Source organism: Lepisosteus platostomus, chromosome 4, assembly GCF_059453375.1.
Source record: "Lepisosteus platostomus isolate fLepPlt1 chromosome 4, fLepPlt1.hap1, whole genome shotgun sequence".
NCBI lineage: Eukaryota > Metazoa > Chordata > Actinopteri > Semionotiformes > Lepisosteidae > Lepisosteus > Lepisosteus platostomus.
Genome location: NC_142614.1, coordinates 16,033,648 through 16,046,635, shown reverse-complemented (window position 1 = coordinate 16,046,635; position 12,988 = coordinate 16,033,648). Strand labels below are relative to the sequence as shown.

Below are 12,988 nucleotides of genomic sequence, written 5' to 3'. Positions count from 1 at the left end.
CTGAGAAGGGACGGCCACACGGTAAACTGTGAGCTGGGGCGAGGTGGCGTAAAAAGGCAAAAAGGCAAAAGGGAGTTTAAGTGGAGAGCTGGATTTAACGAGAGCCAACGTTTTTGTACCTATTTTTAAAGCAATCTTAGGTGTTGGGACCAAGTCTTCAAGGCATTCTTTGCACTGCTCTCACAATGAATACATTTTCAGGGGAGACTTTGTATGAGAAATTCTCTCGAGAGCATGTGTCATTGGAGTTTTGATTTTTTCTTTCCAAACGTCTGCAAAAAGTAAAACAGTTGGTACTTTTCCATAAAGTGAGTTTGCATCTCAAAAAGCTCAGGAGCTTCTGTGTTATTTGGTGGATGTTGCCTTGCAAGGCTCTGCAGCTGGGTTTGGCATGTTGGCTCGTAAACCAGCTTCAGGTGCTTTGATGTCAAATGCCCTGGTTTATCAGAACACTGAATTACCTTGTCTGGATAAGTAAACATATTTAAGCGCCTCGTGTTGGTTTGGAAGACAGTATACTTGTGCCCTTCCCAGCTATGCAGCTTTCCTGGTGTTCCATGGAGTTTGGACCTGTGTGACAAAATTCTTCACTATTTTCCTCTTGCATTTAATGAAGCTTTTTATTTCAGAGAGGGTGGCTAAATAGGGCCAGAAAGAATGCTCCTTGACACCAATACAGTAGAACCTCTTCATTAAGATCAACTCCCCCTACTGCAGAACCGCAAGCCTGACAGCTTTTTCATGCTCCCAGTGGCAGAGACGGCAAGAAGGGGGGGCACATATGAGAAGCCCCTCCTGAAAGTAAAAAACGGGTAATCAGAACTGTTTTTTGGTGGTCCCTTCAGGTTCTCACTAAAGAGATTTGGCTGTTCTTCTCAAGGCACAGCCACGAACCAGCGCCGACAATCAAGAAATCTCCTGCCATGGTGCGTTGCTTCTCCGTGGAGTTTTTTTCTGTTTCTTTCTAACCCTTAGAGAAACCTGTTTTAAGGACCGCTCCTTGGGGATATTCCCCCCCTCCCGCCTGCTCCCCATGGCCTCCTGCCTTCCGTTCCTGCAGCATCTCTCCTGCTTCGCAAGACCCATCCCAGAATTCCCTCAAGGCATCGGACCAACCCTAAAGAATTGTGTTTGCGTTTTGCATAGAAAATAGAGCGCTGATCCCTGACAAGGTTTACTGTCAATCTACCGCAGCCCAAGCAGAGCCATTCCAGCTCTTGGTTTGTTAAAAGCAGGGTTTTGGTCGGTAACAAGTCCTAGTACACTACTCACATGAAGCAGACAATTCTCAAGAGGAAAAGCCTGGGATTCGGCTCACTGGGTTTTTAGTATTGTGTTCTTTTAGTTGGGGAGAGTCCAAGAATTAATACTGATAAGCATCTGAAATTGAATACGTTAGTGTGTACATTTTTGTGGAGCACTCTGTGGTAAGGGGCCTTTTATGACCTGTCTTTTCGACTCTTTCGGCAAGCAATGCTGGAAAGACGGAGAAGGTTTCCAAGGATGGAAATGCCAAAATGCCAAAATGCCAATTTCCCACAAGCAAATGCCAAAAAAAACGGATAATCGTCGGCTCAAATGAGCCACCACCTGGGATGACGAACAATTAGGGTAGGGTGGGATGGCTAACATTGTCCGTCTTTTTAACCAGAGGCAAAGCTGCTGTTCTTTACTGCCTTTTATCGCTCACCAGACGCTTAAGACAAAGCAAAACTTTCATTCTGACTGGGCACTGAGGTTTGTTATAGTAAGTCTTTGCAAAGGGATCTTAGTTTATATTCTTGTACTCACCTCACATTTTCAGTACTGATGTCAAATGCTGGCAGATTTGAATGGTAGAGTCAAAAACTCTTTTTTAAGTTTAAAATTGGTATGGCAATTTACCATAACAATACATGCAAAAATCCAAATTGTGTGTTAATAGTACAACATCTCGCTGTTCTGCGTTCTATGGTTTTGAGTATGTTATTTAAAAAGCAAAGTGAAGCAACTGTGTTTTCTTGTGAACAGAGGTGAATGCAAGGATAGGCAATGAAGTCTCTGTAGTTGGCTGTTTTATTTAAAGCAGAAGACAAGCCCCAGAATGTTGCCACCTTCTTCTTATGTTTGCAGCGCTTTTGTTCCGCAGCAGCTGTGGCGTAGAAAGCTCTCCTCGACTGCGCTCTGACGTGTGGGTTGTCCTTGTGTGCAGGTTCCTGAAGGCCCTCAGCTTTGCGTCTCTGGATAAGGAAGACCTGTTGAGCCCCATCAACCAGAACACGCTGCAGCGCTCCTCCTCAGTGCGCTCCATGGTGTCTAGCGCCACCTACGGCTGTTCGGATGACTACATCGGCCTGGCCCTTCCCATGGACATCAACGAAATGTTCCAGGTACTGTGAACTTCGGGAGTCCTATCAGAGCAGATTCAGTGAATCCACTGCATGCACATCTCTTAAGGCTGGGGTAACAACTGTAATCGTTTTAATTTGAAAAATAACCCCAAGACTCCATGTTGATTAACATGCAGGCTGTGAGCGGAAGGGATAGTGACTCATATACTGTTACTTCACTTGATTTTGAATTCTGGACTTACATATTTTGGGCTGTGCTGTTGAATGGGCATAGTATGTTAAATGTAGTTTAATCCACTTTCATTACCTCTTCTTTCTAATCCCCTCACCAAGAAAAGGTTTGTGCATTTGCAGTTTCCTAGGAGCTTTTTGTGTAGCAGAGTTTAACAGCTGTCTCTTACTTGCAGATTAAAGAAACTCCGTACTTCCAACAGAAGACCAGTCCTCCACCTGCTGATGAACACTTGGCAAAGTTCGTCTTCAGTGAATCCGATGGTAAAGTACACAACAGCTGCTTCTCTTCTTCAAACAGGCCTTACTTTCTTTCTAAGGAGCCCTGTGAGCATCATGAATTATAAGACGATTCCAACAAATGTCTCTTCAGTCTCCTTTAGTTATATGTGGGGCAGCAGGATTGAAATGCTGGTGTGAATTGTTCAGCAATTGGGTTTCAGTGGCCAATATATACTGAAAAAAGGTTTTTCACGTTGGGAATTGGTACCAATAATGGGGTCTGGTCAGTATGTGAAGAAAAAGTGAGTTTTGAGGTTCGTGGCTCTTCCTCCTGTATCACAAATACTCAAACATCAGACATGCTTGCTTCCAAAGAAACTGTTAATGCATGCTTTAGGTTTTGAGCTTGTTTAATGCATGTTGAGTTTTCTGTGAGTAATTTATACAGTAAACAAATATTTTGTATTGTATAAGATCAGTGAATGATGAATGTTAAGCCAGCTTGCCAGCTTGCCAGCTTGCTGTCCTGTATGTCGCCTGCTTTACGGCAAACTCCGGAGGTGAACACTAGTGTTGCAGGGCCCCTGGCTGTGCGTGGTTGATACTAAGCAGCTGTGTGGTTGTTTCAGGGCCTGGGGAGTCCGGTCGAAATCCCCTGCAGGCGCTTAGGCAGCAGATCAGTATTACAGAGCTGATGAACACAAGCCGCTCTGACCAGGCGCAGCTCCTGAGCAACTCTGAGGACACAGGGCTGCAGGAGCACACGGACAACAACTGCCTTTACTGCGTGGGTGTCCAGGTCCTGGGCTGTCAGGCACACAACCAGATCAACTCCACTTTAAACCGCACAGGTAAGCCTGACTGCAGGTGGGCCGGCATGATGGCGGGAGAATCCTCCCATCAAACCCGGCTTGGTATTGCGGGATAAAAGTGCAGCTCTCAAGAAAGCCGGGTGCAGAGACAATCATTTGTTGTTCACAATAAGCTGCTGGTGTTAAAGCAGGGGTTGATTTGCTGTTTCACTTCACTTGGCTCATACGTACTTGGGCAGCACAAAGAAATCATTAGGAGCAAGCAAAGGCGTTCTTTGCTGTCAAGCCTCATCACCTGCCAGTCACTTACTGTCATCATCATCTGTCGTTGGAGTGAAGACATGAACTGGCAGCCTTGATCAAGATGGGAACCAGAGTTAGGGAACTAGTTTCAGTAGAGGTTACAGGCTGCCGCGTCCCCGTGAAAGAGCAAATTGGATCACATTTAAATAATAATATAACAGTAACAGATGTTTTAATGCTGTTTATTTTGCTTTAACCATAGTCTGTCACTATAGATGTTTTCATTAAACATATCTGATCTCAAGTAGCCAGTGTTGGGTGGGGGAATGTAAATTTGGTAAATAGTTTTATTTGGACTGCTTACTTAATACATTTATATTGTTCAAGTTTTAGTAGGAAACTCTTTTTGTTGAAAGTAAACAGCAGATCACCTTTTAATATAGCAAGCCGTGAGTTTGTGCACCAGTGCCAGAGATGTTGAACAGCTTCTTTTTCCAACTGCATTTTAGTGTGAGTGTATTGTTATTTGAGGTAAAGAAAAAAGTAATAAAGTGTCACCTTGTATTTTGGGAGCTGTCAGATGAGGTCCAGTCTTTCATATGAACGTCTCTTCAACTTTTTCTCTTATCTTTCCTGGTATATCATTCTGTTTGTTTTTAAGTGCCTGAAATATCAGTAACCATCACTGGAAATATATGTTGCATTAAACTGCAATTGGTGATCCAGTTTGCCCTTGTAATGTCTTTGTGTCCATGTACCTTCCCCGTCCAGAATTCAATGACATTCCGTATTCAGACTGGTGTGGGCAGACGATCCACAATCACCTGGAGGTGACGCCACAGTCCAAGTTCTCGGGAGTGTCGGGATGCAGCGACGCAGTCTCTCAGGGCTCAGCCAGTAGCACTCGGAGCACGGAGCTGGTCCTGGGTAAGTATGGAAGTCTTGCTCTTTTCAACAGTCTCTGCCAGTCTGAGACAGAGGGCCTTCTGGACTGCTCCGTTTCTCCAGTTTTGAACCCCTAATTGAGCTAACCAATCGCCGAATGACACTTTTGTTTCGGTTGAGTTCCTAAACTGCAGGAGGTGATACTTTAATGACACTTTGGCTTTTACCTCGTGTTTCATTTGCCAACAGAAACTTTGGCCTTGTGTTTCCTAGGTGGGAAGGCCATATCAGAGGACACACCTGCTTGTCGAGTTCTCCTACGCAAAGAGGTTCTGCGCCTGGTCATTAACCTCAGCAGCTCAGTGGGAACAAAAGGACACGAAACCGGCCTGCTCACGTAAGCAGAAATTATTCATGACTCATCTGAGTGGGTCTCAATGCACTTAAGGTCACAAGAGTGATCAGAGTACATCAAGAGTCCTGACCCTAGTCATATAATCTAAAGGACTTGAAATGCAGTGGTGATACCAGATAAAGTACACTTAAGAATATTTGCACTCGCACCTTCCAGAAAGCAAAAAATGAAGCGCTGGGCGCTTCTCTCCCTAGACAGCAAAAAAATACAGAGGAAACCTTAACCCTTAGAATGTCAATAGTGAGGGAAAACTCACTCCTGGTAACTGAGGAAAGCAAATGTTTTCACAAGATCACATTTGCCCTTTAGGCATAACCTCTGCTTAACTGCAATGCAGTACCCTTTAAAACCAGCAGGAGGAGGTATAGGAGCAAGGCATTTTTCCTTCAACTCGCTCTACAATCCATTTGTAGAGATGAGTATTTGTCACTTGTATCTGAGCAGGGATATTTGGTAGTTTATGAAGTATAATAAATATTGTTTAGAAATAAGTAGAGGTTCATTGAAAACAGAAAAGGAAAAAAAGGTTAAACAATTGGCAAAATAGTGCAGTGTTTGTGTACTTTCTGTTCTTATCTGTTCTTAAATGTTGTTAAACTACATGTAGTGGACAAAAAAATGGAAGCATTGGTTTACTGTGTTTAGTTGCGCTGTAACTGTTTATGTCAGATAATTGTAGCACAGGACTTGCAAATGCCCAATGTGATGTGTTGTTGTACAGTTGTGTCCTTCTCTGTGGAGTTCTCAATGGGTTTGATGAAACGGGATGTTTGTGCCTTAGGCTGAAATGTGCAGTCTGTTGATCTGCAGTTACTGTACTTGCCCTTATATGGTCCTGGAGTATGAGACACCGCTGTTCTTGAAATGTTAGCAAATGGAGTTGTCTTGGCTACTGAAACTGCTGGAAAACGAACCACATAAAAAAAAAAAACTTTTTTTTTCTGAGTAATTTTTTCAGCCATGCAAGCCATAATTGTAGGCAACCAAGCCCGGCCACCTTTTTTAATACATGGTCCCAACTTTAGTTGCCATTTATTTAACACATGAGCCACACCTGTGTATAAATCTTTGCTTTCATTATAGTTGGTGACCCTCGTTTACCCAGATGTTTTCATCTCTCCACTCCTGCTGGAGTTTTTGTAAGATTTTGGGGGGAGATTTTTGTAATACTATGTGTACTTTGTGTCAATGTGACATACAGTTTACATTTTGAGAAATCTTTATTAAAACGAGATTCTTTGTCAGGGCTCGTGTGTGTTCTGTTGCCAATATCTGTTTGACCATGAGCAACCAACCATGGAAGAAATCCACACGAACATGGGGAGAACATATAAAATCCATGCAGATAGCACCCAAGGAGGTGAGTCCAGGCCCGGAGCTTCAAGGCGAAAATCCTGACCACAAGTTTTATTTTTCTTCAGAATCAAGGAGAAGTTTCCTTATGCTTTTGATGACATCTGCCTGTATTCAGAGGTGTCGCACCTGCTGGCTCACTGCATGTTTCGTCTGCCTTCCCGGCGCTTCATACAGGAGCTCTTTCAGGATGTCCAGTTCACCCCGGTAAGCCTGTACCCAGACCGCTGTAATCTTTACACCTAGCTTTTCCTCGTTTCACTGCCACAGGCTGGTGAGAACAACTCTTTCACTCACGCTAATAGTACAGGAGTGCCTCCCTCACATGTGCTACAACTTTAGACATTACACATGACTGGGGAGACCCTATGCATATGAGAACTGACAAACACAAGGATGCTATTCTAATCATATTGTATCAGATCATATCTAGTAACATACCATCTATAGCAATAGTAGCATGATGCCAGAACCTCAGAGCCTTTTTTGAAGAGTCTCAGAAAGTCTGCTTCTGCAGATTTAAGTTGGGGAGTGTATTCCAAAATAGTTTGGATTGTTCCCAATAGGTTTGGCCCAAAAGAATTAGAAGCTCAAACAACCTCAGTATGTGTTAGTTTTTCTTCCCCTTTGGTACCGATATCTTTTCACAGATGTACGAGGAAGCTGAGGCCATCCTAGCCACACCACCAAAGCAAGTCTCTGCAGATCTACAACCCGAATCCTGATCCCTGATCCCTGCTCCTCCTGGCATCCTCATGCACTTGGAACAGCTGCCCCTGCCCACCTCTCCCATCCCAACCCCCACCCGAAACCTTGGGAATCTCCACAACACGGGGACAAGAGTGGGGAGATCAGGACACTGCCAACAAAGGGGGAGAAGATGAGAGACAGCCGGTCTACCCTGTGTGAACAAAACAGTTATTCCCAACAGGCATCTGTGGGACTGTTGATCATCAACACAGTGATATTACCAAATGTTGATACTGATCATCACTTGTGAACTGAGCACTGAACACATCTGGTGAATTCTTACAGAAGTAACTGAAATTGCTAGGGGTTTGGAAAAGATACGCTATGATGTTTTGATTTTATTTAAGAGTGCACTCTGTTGTTAGTATGAAATGACCAAGGCATGTTTCTTTTTTTTCCTCTTACGGTTTATTTCCTTGATTTAGAAACACTACTTGGGGTTATGTTTTTTGTAGCCTCTGTCCTAAGACGTTTGAAATAGCCATGATCTGGGAAACTAAAGAAGCTGTATCGGTGCCAAGGAAGAAAAAACACATTTTTGTCTATTTGTCACTTCCAAACTTGCTTTCACATTACCTTTGGATAAAATCTTCAGATTTTACCCAAAAGGGTTTTTTGGATCCTTTTAAAATCCTTCAGACACTCATGCATCAATTAATGCCAATTTCCATAAACTTCCCTTTGTCTGAAGCATGGCATTGTTTCATGTTGTTGACCAGAAAATAATTGCTTCATGCTGAATTGTTTCATTTTTTCTGAGAACCTATTGTAATTTTCCATCTCAGAACATTTGGTGTTGTTTTCTGGATGCGTAAAGGGCTGTAGCAAAAAGAAAAGGAAATGTACCAAATTCTGACAGCATTTTTGAGCATTTGTAGCCTTTCGCAGTTGGGTTTTGAGTTACTGAAATTGTTTTTAAAGAATGCAGTTTTGCTCTAAAACACAAAATGTGTTAAATAGAGGAACTCATAGATCTTCAAATCAGATGAGCTGAAACATTTGATGTATTTAAGTGCCATATTGTATTAAGTGTTCTCTGGACATGGACCATTAGTCCAAAAACAAGAAAGTTTAGATTTAAAGCAGATGTTTCCAGCCATGCCCTTTACAAAGCCATGAAGAAATTGTTGTGAGAAGAATTTCAATTGAGCATTGTTTTTTTGTATTCACACGCAAGCTGAAATGATTTATATTTAGAAGTCTGTGTGGATAAGCAGGTGATACTCATGTTAGGAACAGAAGTAGCTTTTTCATGCAAGCATTATTTAGAACTCTGCATCACCTTGACATAAACTCCGACAGTTAACGAGACGAAAACGGTTATTGTTATAAGAATTGCGGAAGAGTTGGGACTCTTCTCTGTTGGAATGGCTTTCTTAAAAGCAGAAAACTTCCCCCTGGGGATTCAGAGTTTGAAACTGTAAATTAATGGCTATGCAATGTACCCCTTACCTGTACCCACACAGGAATTGAGCTTTTACAGAACTGGGGTTTTCCACATGAATTTTCTTGGCTGGACCACATTATTTTCATTATTAAGGCAGCTTTAATTATTTTGTCTTTTTTAAAGTTTAATCCAAAACAACAAAGAATGATGGATTAGACATTTAATTTATTTAGTATCTAATTAATTTACCGGTACTTCTTGTTCTTTTTAGCATCTACACATTTGTCTGCACAAAACCCTAACCTTGTGGGCTACCTGTCGCGATGTCCACAGTACAAATCGCAATCCACAGTACAAATCATGCACGGTGAAACATTCGGAAGGTTACTCTAAAGGAATGCTTGCCCTGGGAAAAAGGCACCAAAATTTAATTTTCCTTCTCTGTTCATCAGTGTTAGTATATGGTTCACACTAGCAGTTGGGGATTGCAGAGTGCCCAGCAGGGAAGCAAAGCAGAATGATTCAATCCTTGACCTGCCATCTGTCATGGTACGTTTAGGTTTGCTTTCTGCAGTTGCCGTAAGAGTGTAGTCTGGACTCTTGTGAGGTATAAGATTACGTGGTGTCTCTGAAAGCCAAGCCTGTCATTTTATCTTACTTTTCGATAGTTACAGATCAGGTGAACTTGGTAAAGATGGCACGAATCACCAACAGCAAACCAGCTGTGCCAAAGCAAAGAGAGTCAGCCACTGTCTCAGCATCCTCAGGTGCTGCCAATAATAGGAAATGCAACACGTGGCATCAATCTTTCATCTAATATGCTAATAGAGAGACATTGCAAAGACAGTGTGGCTTAGCATTCCTAAAGACACCTTTCAGACTGTTAATAGGTTAGCTCAATGCATCACATTAAGTGTTGAGTGTGAGAAAAGGTCAGTTTCTGTACGACATAAAAGTGGAAAGCATCATCACCACCATTTACTGATGTAGAGCACAATGGCAGAGCAAAGAAGGTTGAAAGAGTGCAAAATGAATCTGTCTAGTGTTTTCCAAGCTGCATAACGGGAAGTTTAATGTAAGCCGTGCTAGCTCTGCAGAGCTAAATATATATGAACATGTATTTTATAATGTTTCATTATAATGTTAATGAAGAGAAAGTAATGCCTGATGGTGGGGAAATACAAAATCTCATCAGAGCCAAGAGCTTCTTTGAACCAGAGGTTACCAGAAATTTGACAAGCCGCTGAAATCCCAAAAACTGAAAAACGATGTGCAAGACAATGTCATGGTTAACTGTTGTAGGTTGTCCTCCTCCACTAGAACTGGAAAACCTGTGCATTGATTTCTTTAACAAGATATTTTCCCAAGTTGTCTCTGCACGTTATACACTTTGTTTTATATTCATACCATTTTGTAATTTGCATGCACAAATTGCACGACCAGCCTAATTCACATTCTTACTACACTATTTTTTACTTAAGTAACCTGAAATGTGCCCACAAAAGAATAATATCAATTTAAAACCATTGGCGGGGATAAAAATTGGATTTTTACTATTAAAGCAAAGGTTTTATTGAATGATAAAAAAAATTGCAATCCATAATGTAGCTTTTGGGTGGGGTTGGGATGTTAATTATTTAACTGTTTAATATTTTCAAGCAAATTAAGGCACAATAGCCAAATCCCTTTTTTATCTTTGTTCTAGTAATAAGCTGCTACTTATTTGGATTTCTAGTATTTGTAGGTCACTGAAAGGATGTCAAAACCTGATTTATATTGTATACCTGTATAATAGAAGAGAAGAAAGGAAAACAAAAGCAGAATTATTTATATTTTTTCCTTAAGAAAAATATTTCATGAAGCTGTGTATAATTTAAAGAGGTTTCGCCCAACATGTTGTTCCTTTGTATAGTGTGTACAGTATATGTCTTTGGGCATTACAAACCTCATGAAGCATACAATCTTATCAAAGGGATACATTGTTAATAAAAATATACAGGAACTATTCCAGTGTATTTGTGGTGGCCCTTTCTTTCTGTATGTGTGTGAGCTATTACTTTGAACAGAAGAACAGTTACAAATGAGAGGAGGCTATTTTGTCTTTTTAGCCCTTTTAGTTAGTATCCAATTGATCAAAGGAATTCATCCAGTTTCTTGAAACGATCAAGGGTTTCAGATTCAACAACATGGCTGGACATCTTGTTCCACACTGCCACAACTGTAGGGTAAAGAAGATTTCAGTGCACTTCTACTTGAAAGCTTGTAAGCTGCATGTCTATGATGAAGAAATCCTGCATTTTGGATTCCATTAAATGCAATGAACATTTTTAACATGCTGATTATTGCTGTCTGTTCTCCCCCCCCCCCCCCCCCCCCTGCAAAAAAAAAGATTTTGTTGTATTTTCACTAATGCAAAACATGGAAGAGCTTTGATATCAAATTTATGTAGCCGGTATTTTTCTTGACTAATTTTACAGATAAGACCTTAAGGACAGAGTCTTGTGATCTGAAGCAAACTGAAAACACAAGGCTGCCCTTGAATGGAATACTAGTCCATTGCGGGTCAACAACCTTGTCCAAAATAAGTGTCGGTTGTGAAACAGTCTTTTGTTTATTTATGCACCACTTGCTACACTATAAAAACTCATGCTGCACCCGACACCCAGCTTAGTTGGCATGTTATGGATTCCACTGTTGAGGCTTTGGTGTGATTGGTGTGGTTTTTTAAATATTGATTTCATTTCTAATAATATGCTTGTCTTGTCAGGTTGCTATTGTACTTCCTAAACATGATTTAAACATGCTGTGAAGAACACTACAGTGGTTTCACTTTTTTAATTTGATCCCGTGTGCATTTGTATCTAAATACACTGAGGAATGCAAAAAGCAAAACAAAATGACTATTGGTAACAGTAGAATGTTTCATTTTTTCAGTGCTTCTTCATATATGTTGATGTTTGTAAGTGATAGTACTATCTAGTAAGAAAACTGCAGTTGTCAAATGTCAAGAACTGTGAACATACGATTCTATTTTACCTCTTCCTCCATTAACTTCCTCCATTAATACAGTATGTTCCTGTACTTTTCTCATTTCTCTGTATTTGCAACAACAATATATAAACAAATACCCTCCAAGGAAAGCTTTTCATGAATCTGAACCGGCCTTTGTAGACTGATTTTGCTGTGCAGCATCTGCAGGGCAGCTAATAAAACACATATACTGTATTTATGCAAGATCCAGTTAGGAGTTGAGACATATTTTCCCAGAGTTCGATTTGGGATACACAAAGTGTGATGTTCATTGCAGCTCACGGAGTCTTATATAAGCAGGCTTTCGGGATGATTTGAAGCACAGTTGTTCGGGGTGATTGTGGGTGAGCCAATGGGTTGTGGCTGTCTGTAAGTATTTACTTGTGTCTTGTCTGTCATGAAGGAGAAACAAAAGTGTTTAGCATCCAGATAACAACACAGTTGTGAAAGATTAATAAAACCTTGTAGGAGCAGACTGGCACAGTACTTGAGCATACCGACTCAGACGATGGTGAACATGATGACGGGAGGAGGGAACGAAGCTGGAGTTCATGTAAATTCATGAAGATAAGTCTTCCCTTTCCTTCAGCATTCTACTGCTTAGCACCCCAATGTGCTTTCTGGCTTGTGGAACAGCAGCAAAGCCATGATGTTATGGGCACAGCAAGAGGGTATTTCTCCACACTCCTCGTTTCTGTAGCTCTTCTGGAACACAAAGCTAAAGCTCAATAAGGGAAGTTCAGGAGGTTCTAGGTGGAATGAAAGCAGTTAAAAACATTGGCTTGGTGCTTGAAGTCCTGATAAAGGCTTCTGTGTTTGCTGTTCCGTCATTCTGTGTACCGTCTCAGTTCCTGCTTAAACAGTTTGGTCCCTATAAATATACTTAAGTGAATTTGCTGTTGCATTAGTCACTTCCTTGACAGTGGATATGTGAGTAGCTAGTGTTGTGCAAACACTTCCAAAACAGGTCCTGAGGTTTTGGAAAAAAACCTATAGTGGGCTCACATGTGTAAAGGTACTCTGTAAGATTAGGTCAGGTGGGTAGCTGCGTCACCATGCGTAGGCTGCAAAGGAACAATAGGTTTATTCCATGCTGAAAAGAAAGAAAACACAGCTTTTCGTCCGTGGAGCCTTCTTATTTATTTCAGATTTCTATTTGAGATATATTTGCAAATTTGCTTTCAGCTCTTAAAAGTAGAATGGGATTTGTAATTGGTATCTACCCTGTACTGGTTTCTGAGTTTCAGGATCTTGTCACACCCACTGTGGAAATGTCTCATTACAGTGTCACTCCCACTGTGCGAGTGTCTGGTTACAGTGTCCCTCACAG

The 12,988-nt window shown here is 41.3% G+C and overlaps 1 protein-coding gene across 2 annotated transcripts in view; it reads left to right on the top strand.

The window, feature by feature from the left end:
• The window catches only part of rictora (RPTOR independent companion of MTOR, complex 2 a), a 79,959-nt gene extending 69,326 nt beyond the window's left edge, over nt 1–10,633 (top strand). Inside the window, exons 32-39 of one of the 2 annotated variants that reach the window (XM_088628726.1) lie at nt 846–926; nt 2,192–2,369; nt 2,738–2,825; nt 3,413–3,634; nt 4,610–4,765; nt 4,997–5,120; nt 6,560–6,698; nt 7,142–10,633. In XM_088628726.1, the coding sequence (XP_088484852.1) occupies nt 846–926; nt 2,192–2,369; nt 2,738–2,825; nt 3,413–3,634; nt 4,610–4,765; nt 4,997–5,120; nt 6,560–6,698; nt 7,142–7,216 (1,063 nt within the window). In that variant the 3' untranslated portion in view covers nt 7,217–10,633. The remainder of the gene's footprint in view (nt 1–845; nt 927–2,191; nt 2,370–2,737; nt 2,826–3,412; nt 3,635–4,609; nt 4,766–4,996; nt 5,121–6,559; nt 6,699–7,141) is intronic. The other variant, XM_088628727.1, reaches the window with a different exon arrangement.
• The last annotated feature ends 2,355 nt before the right edge of the window (nt 10,634–12,988 follow it).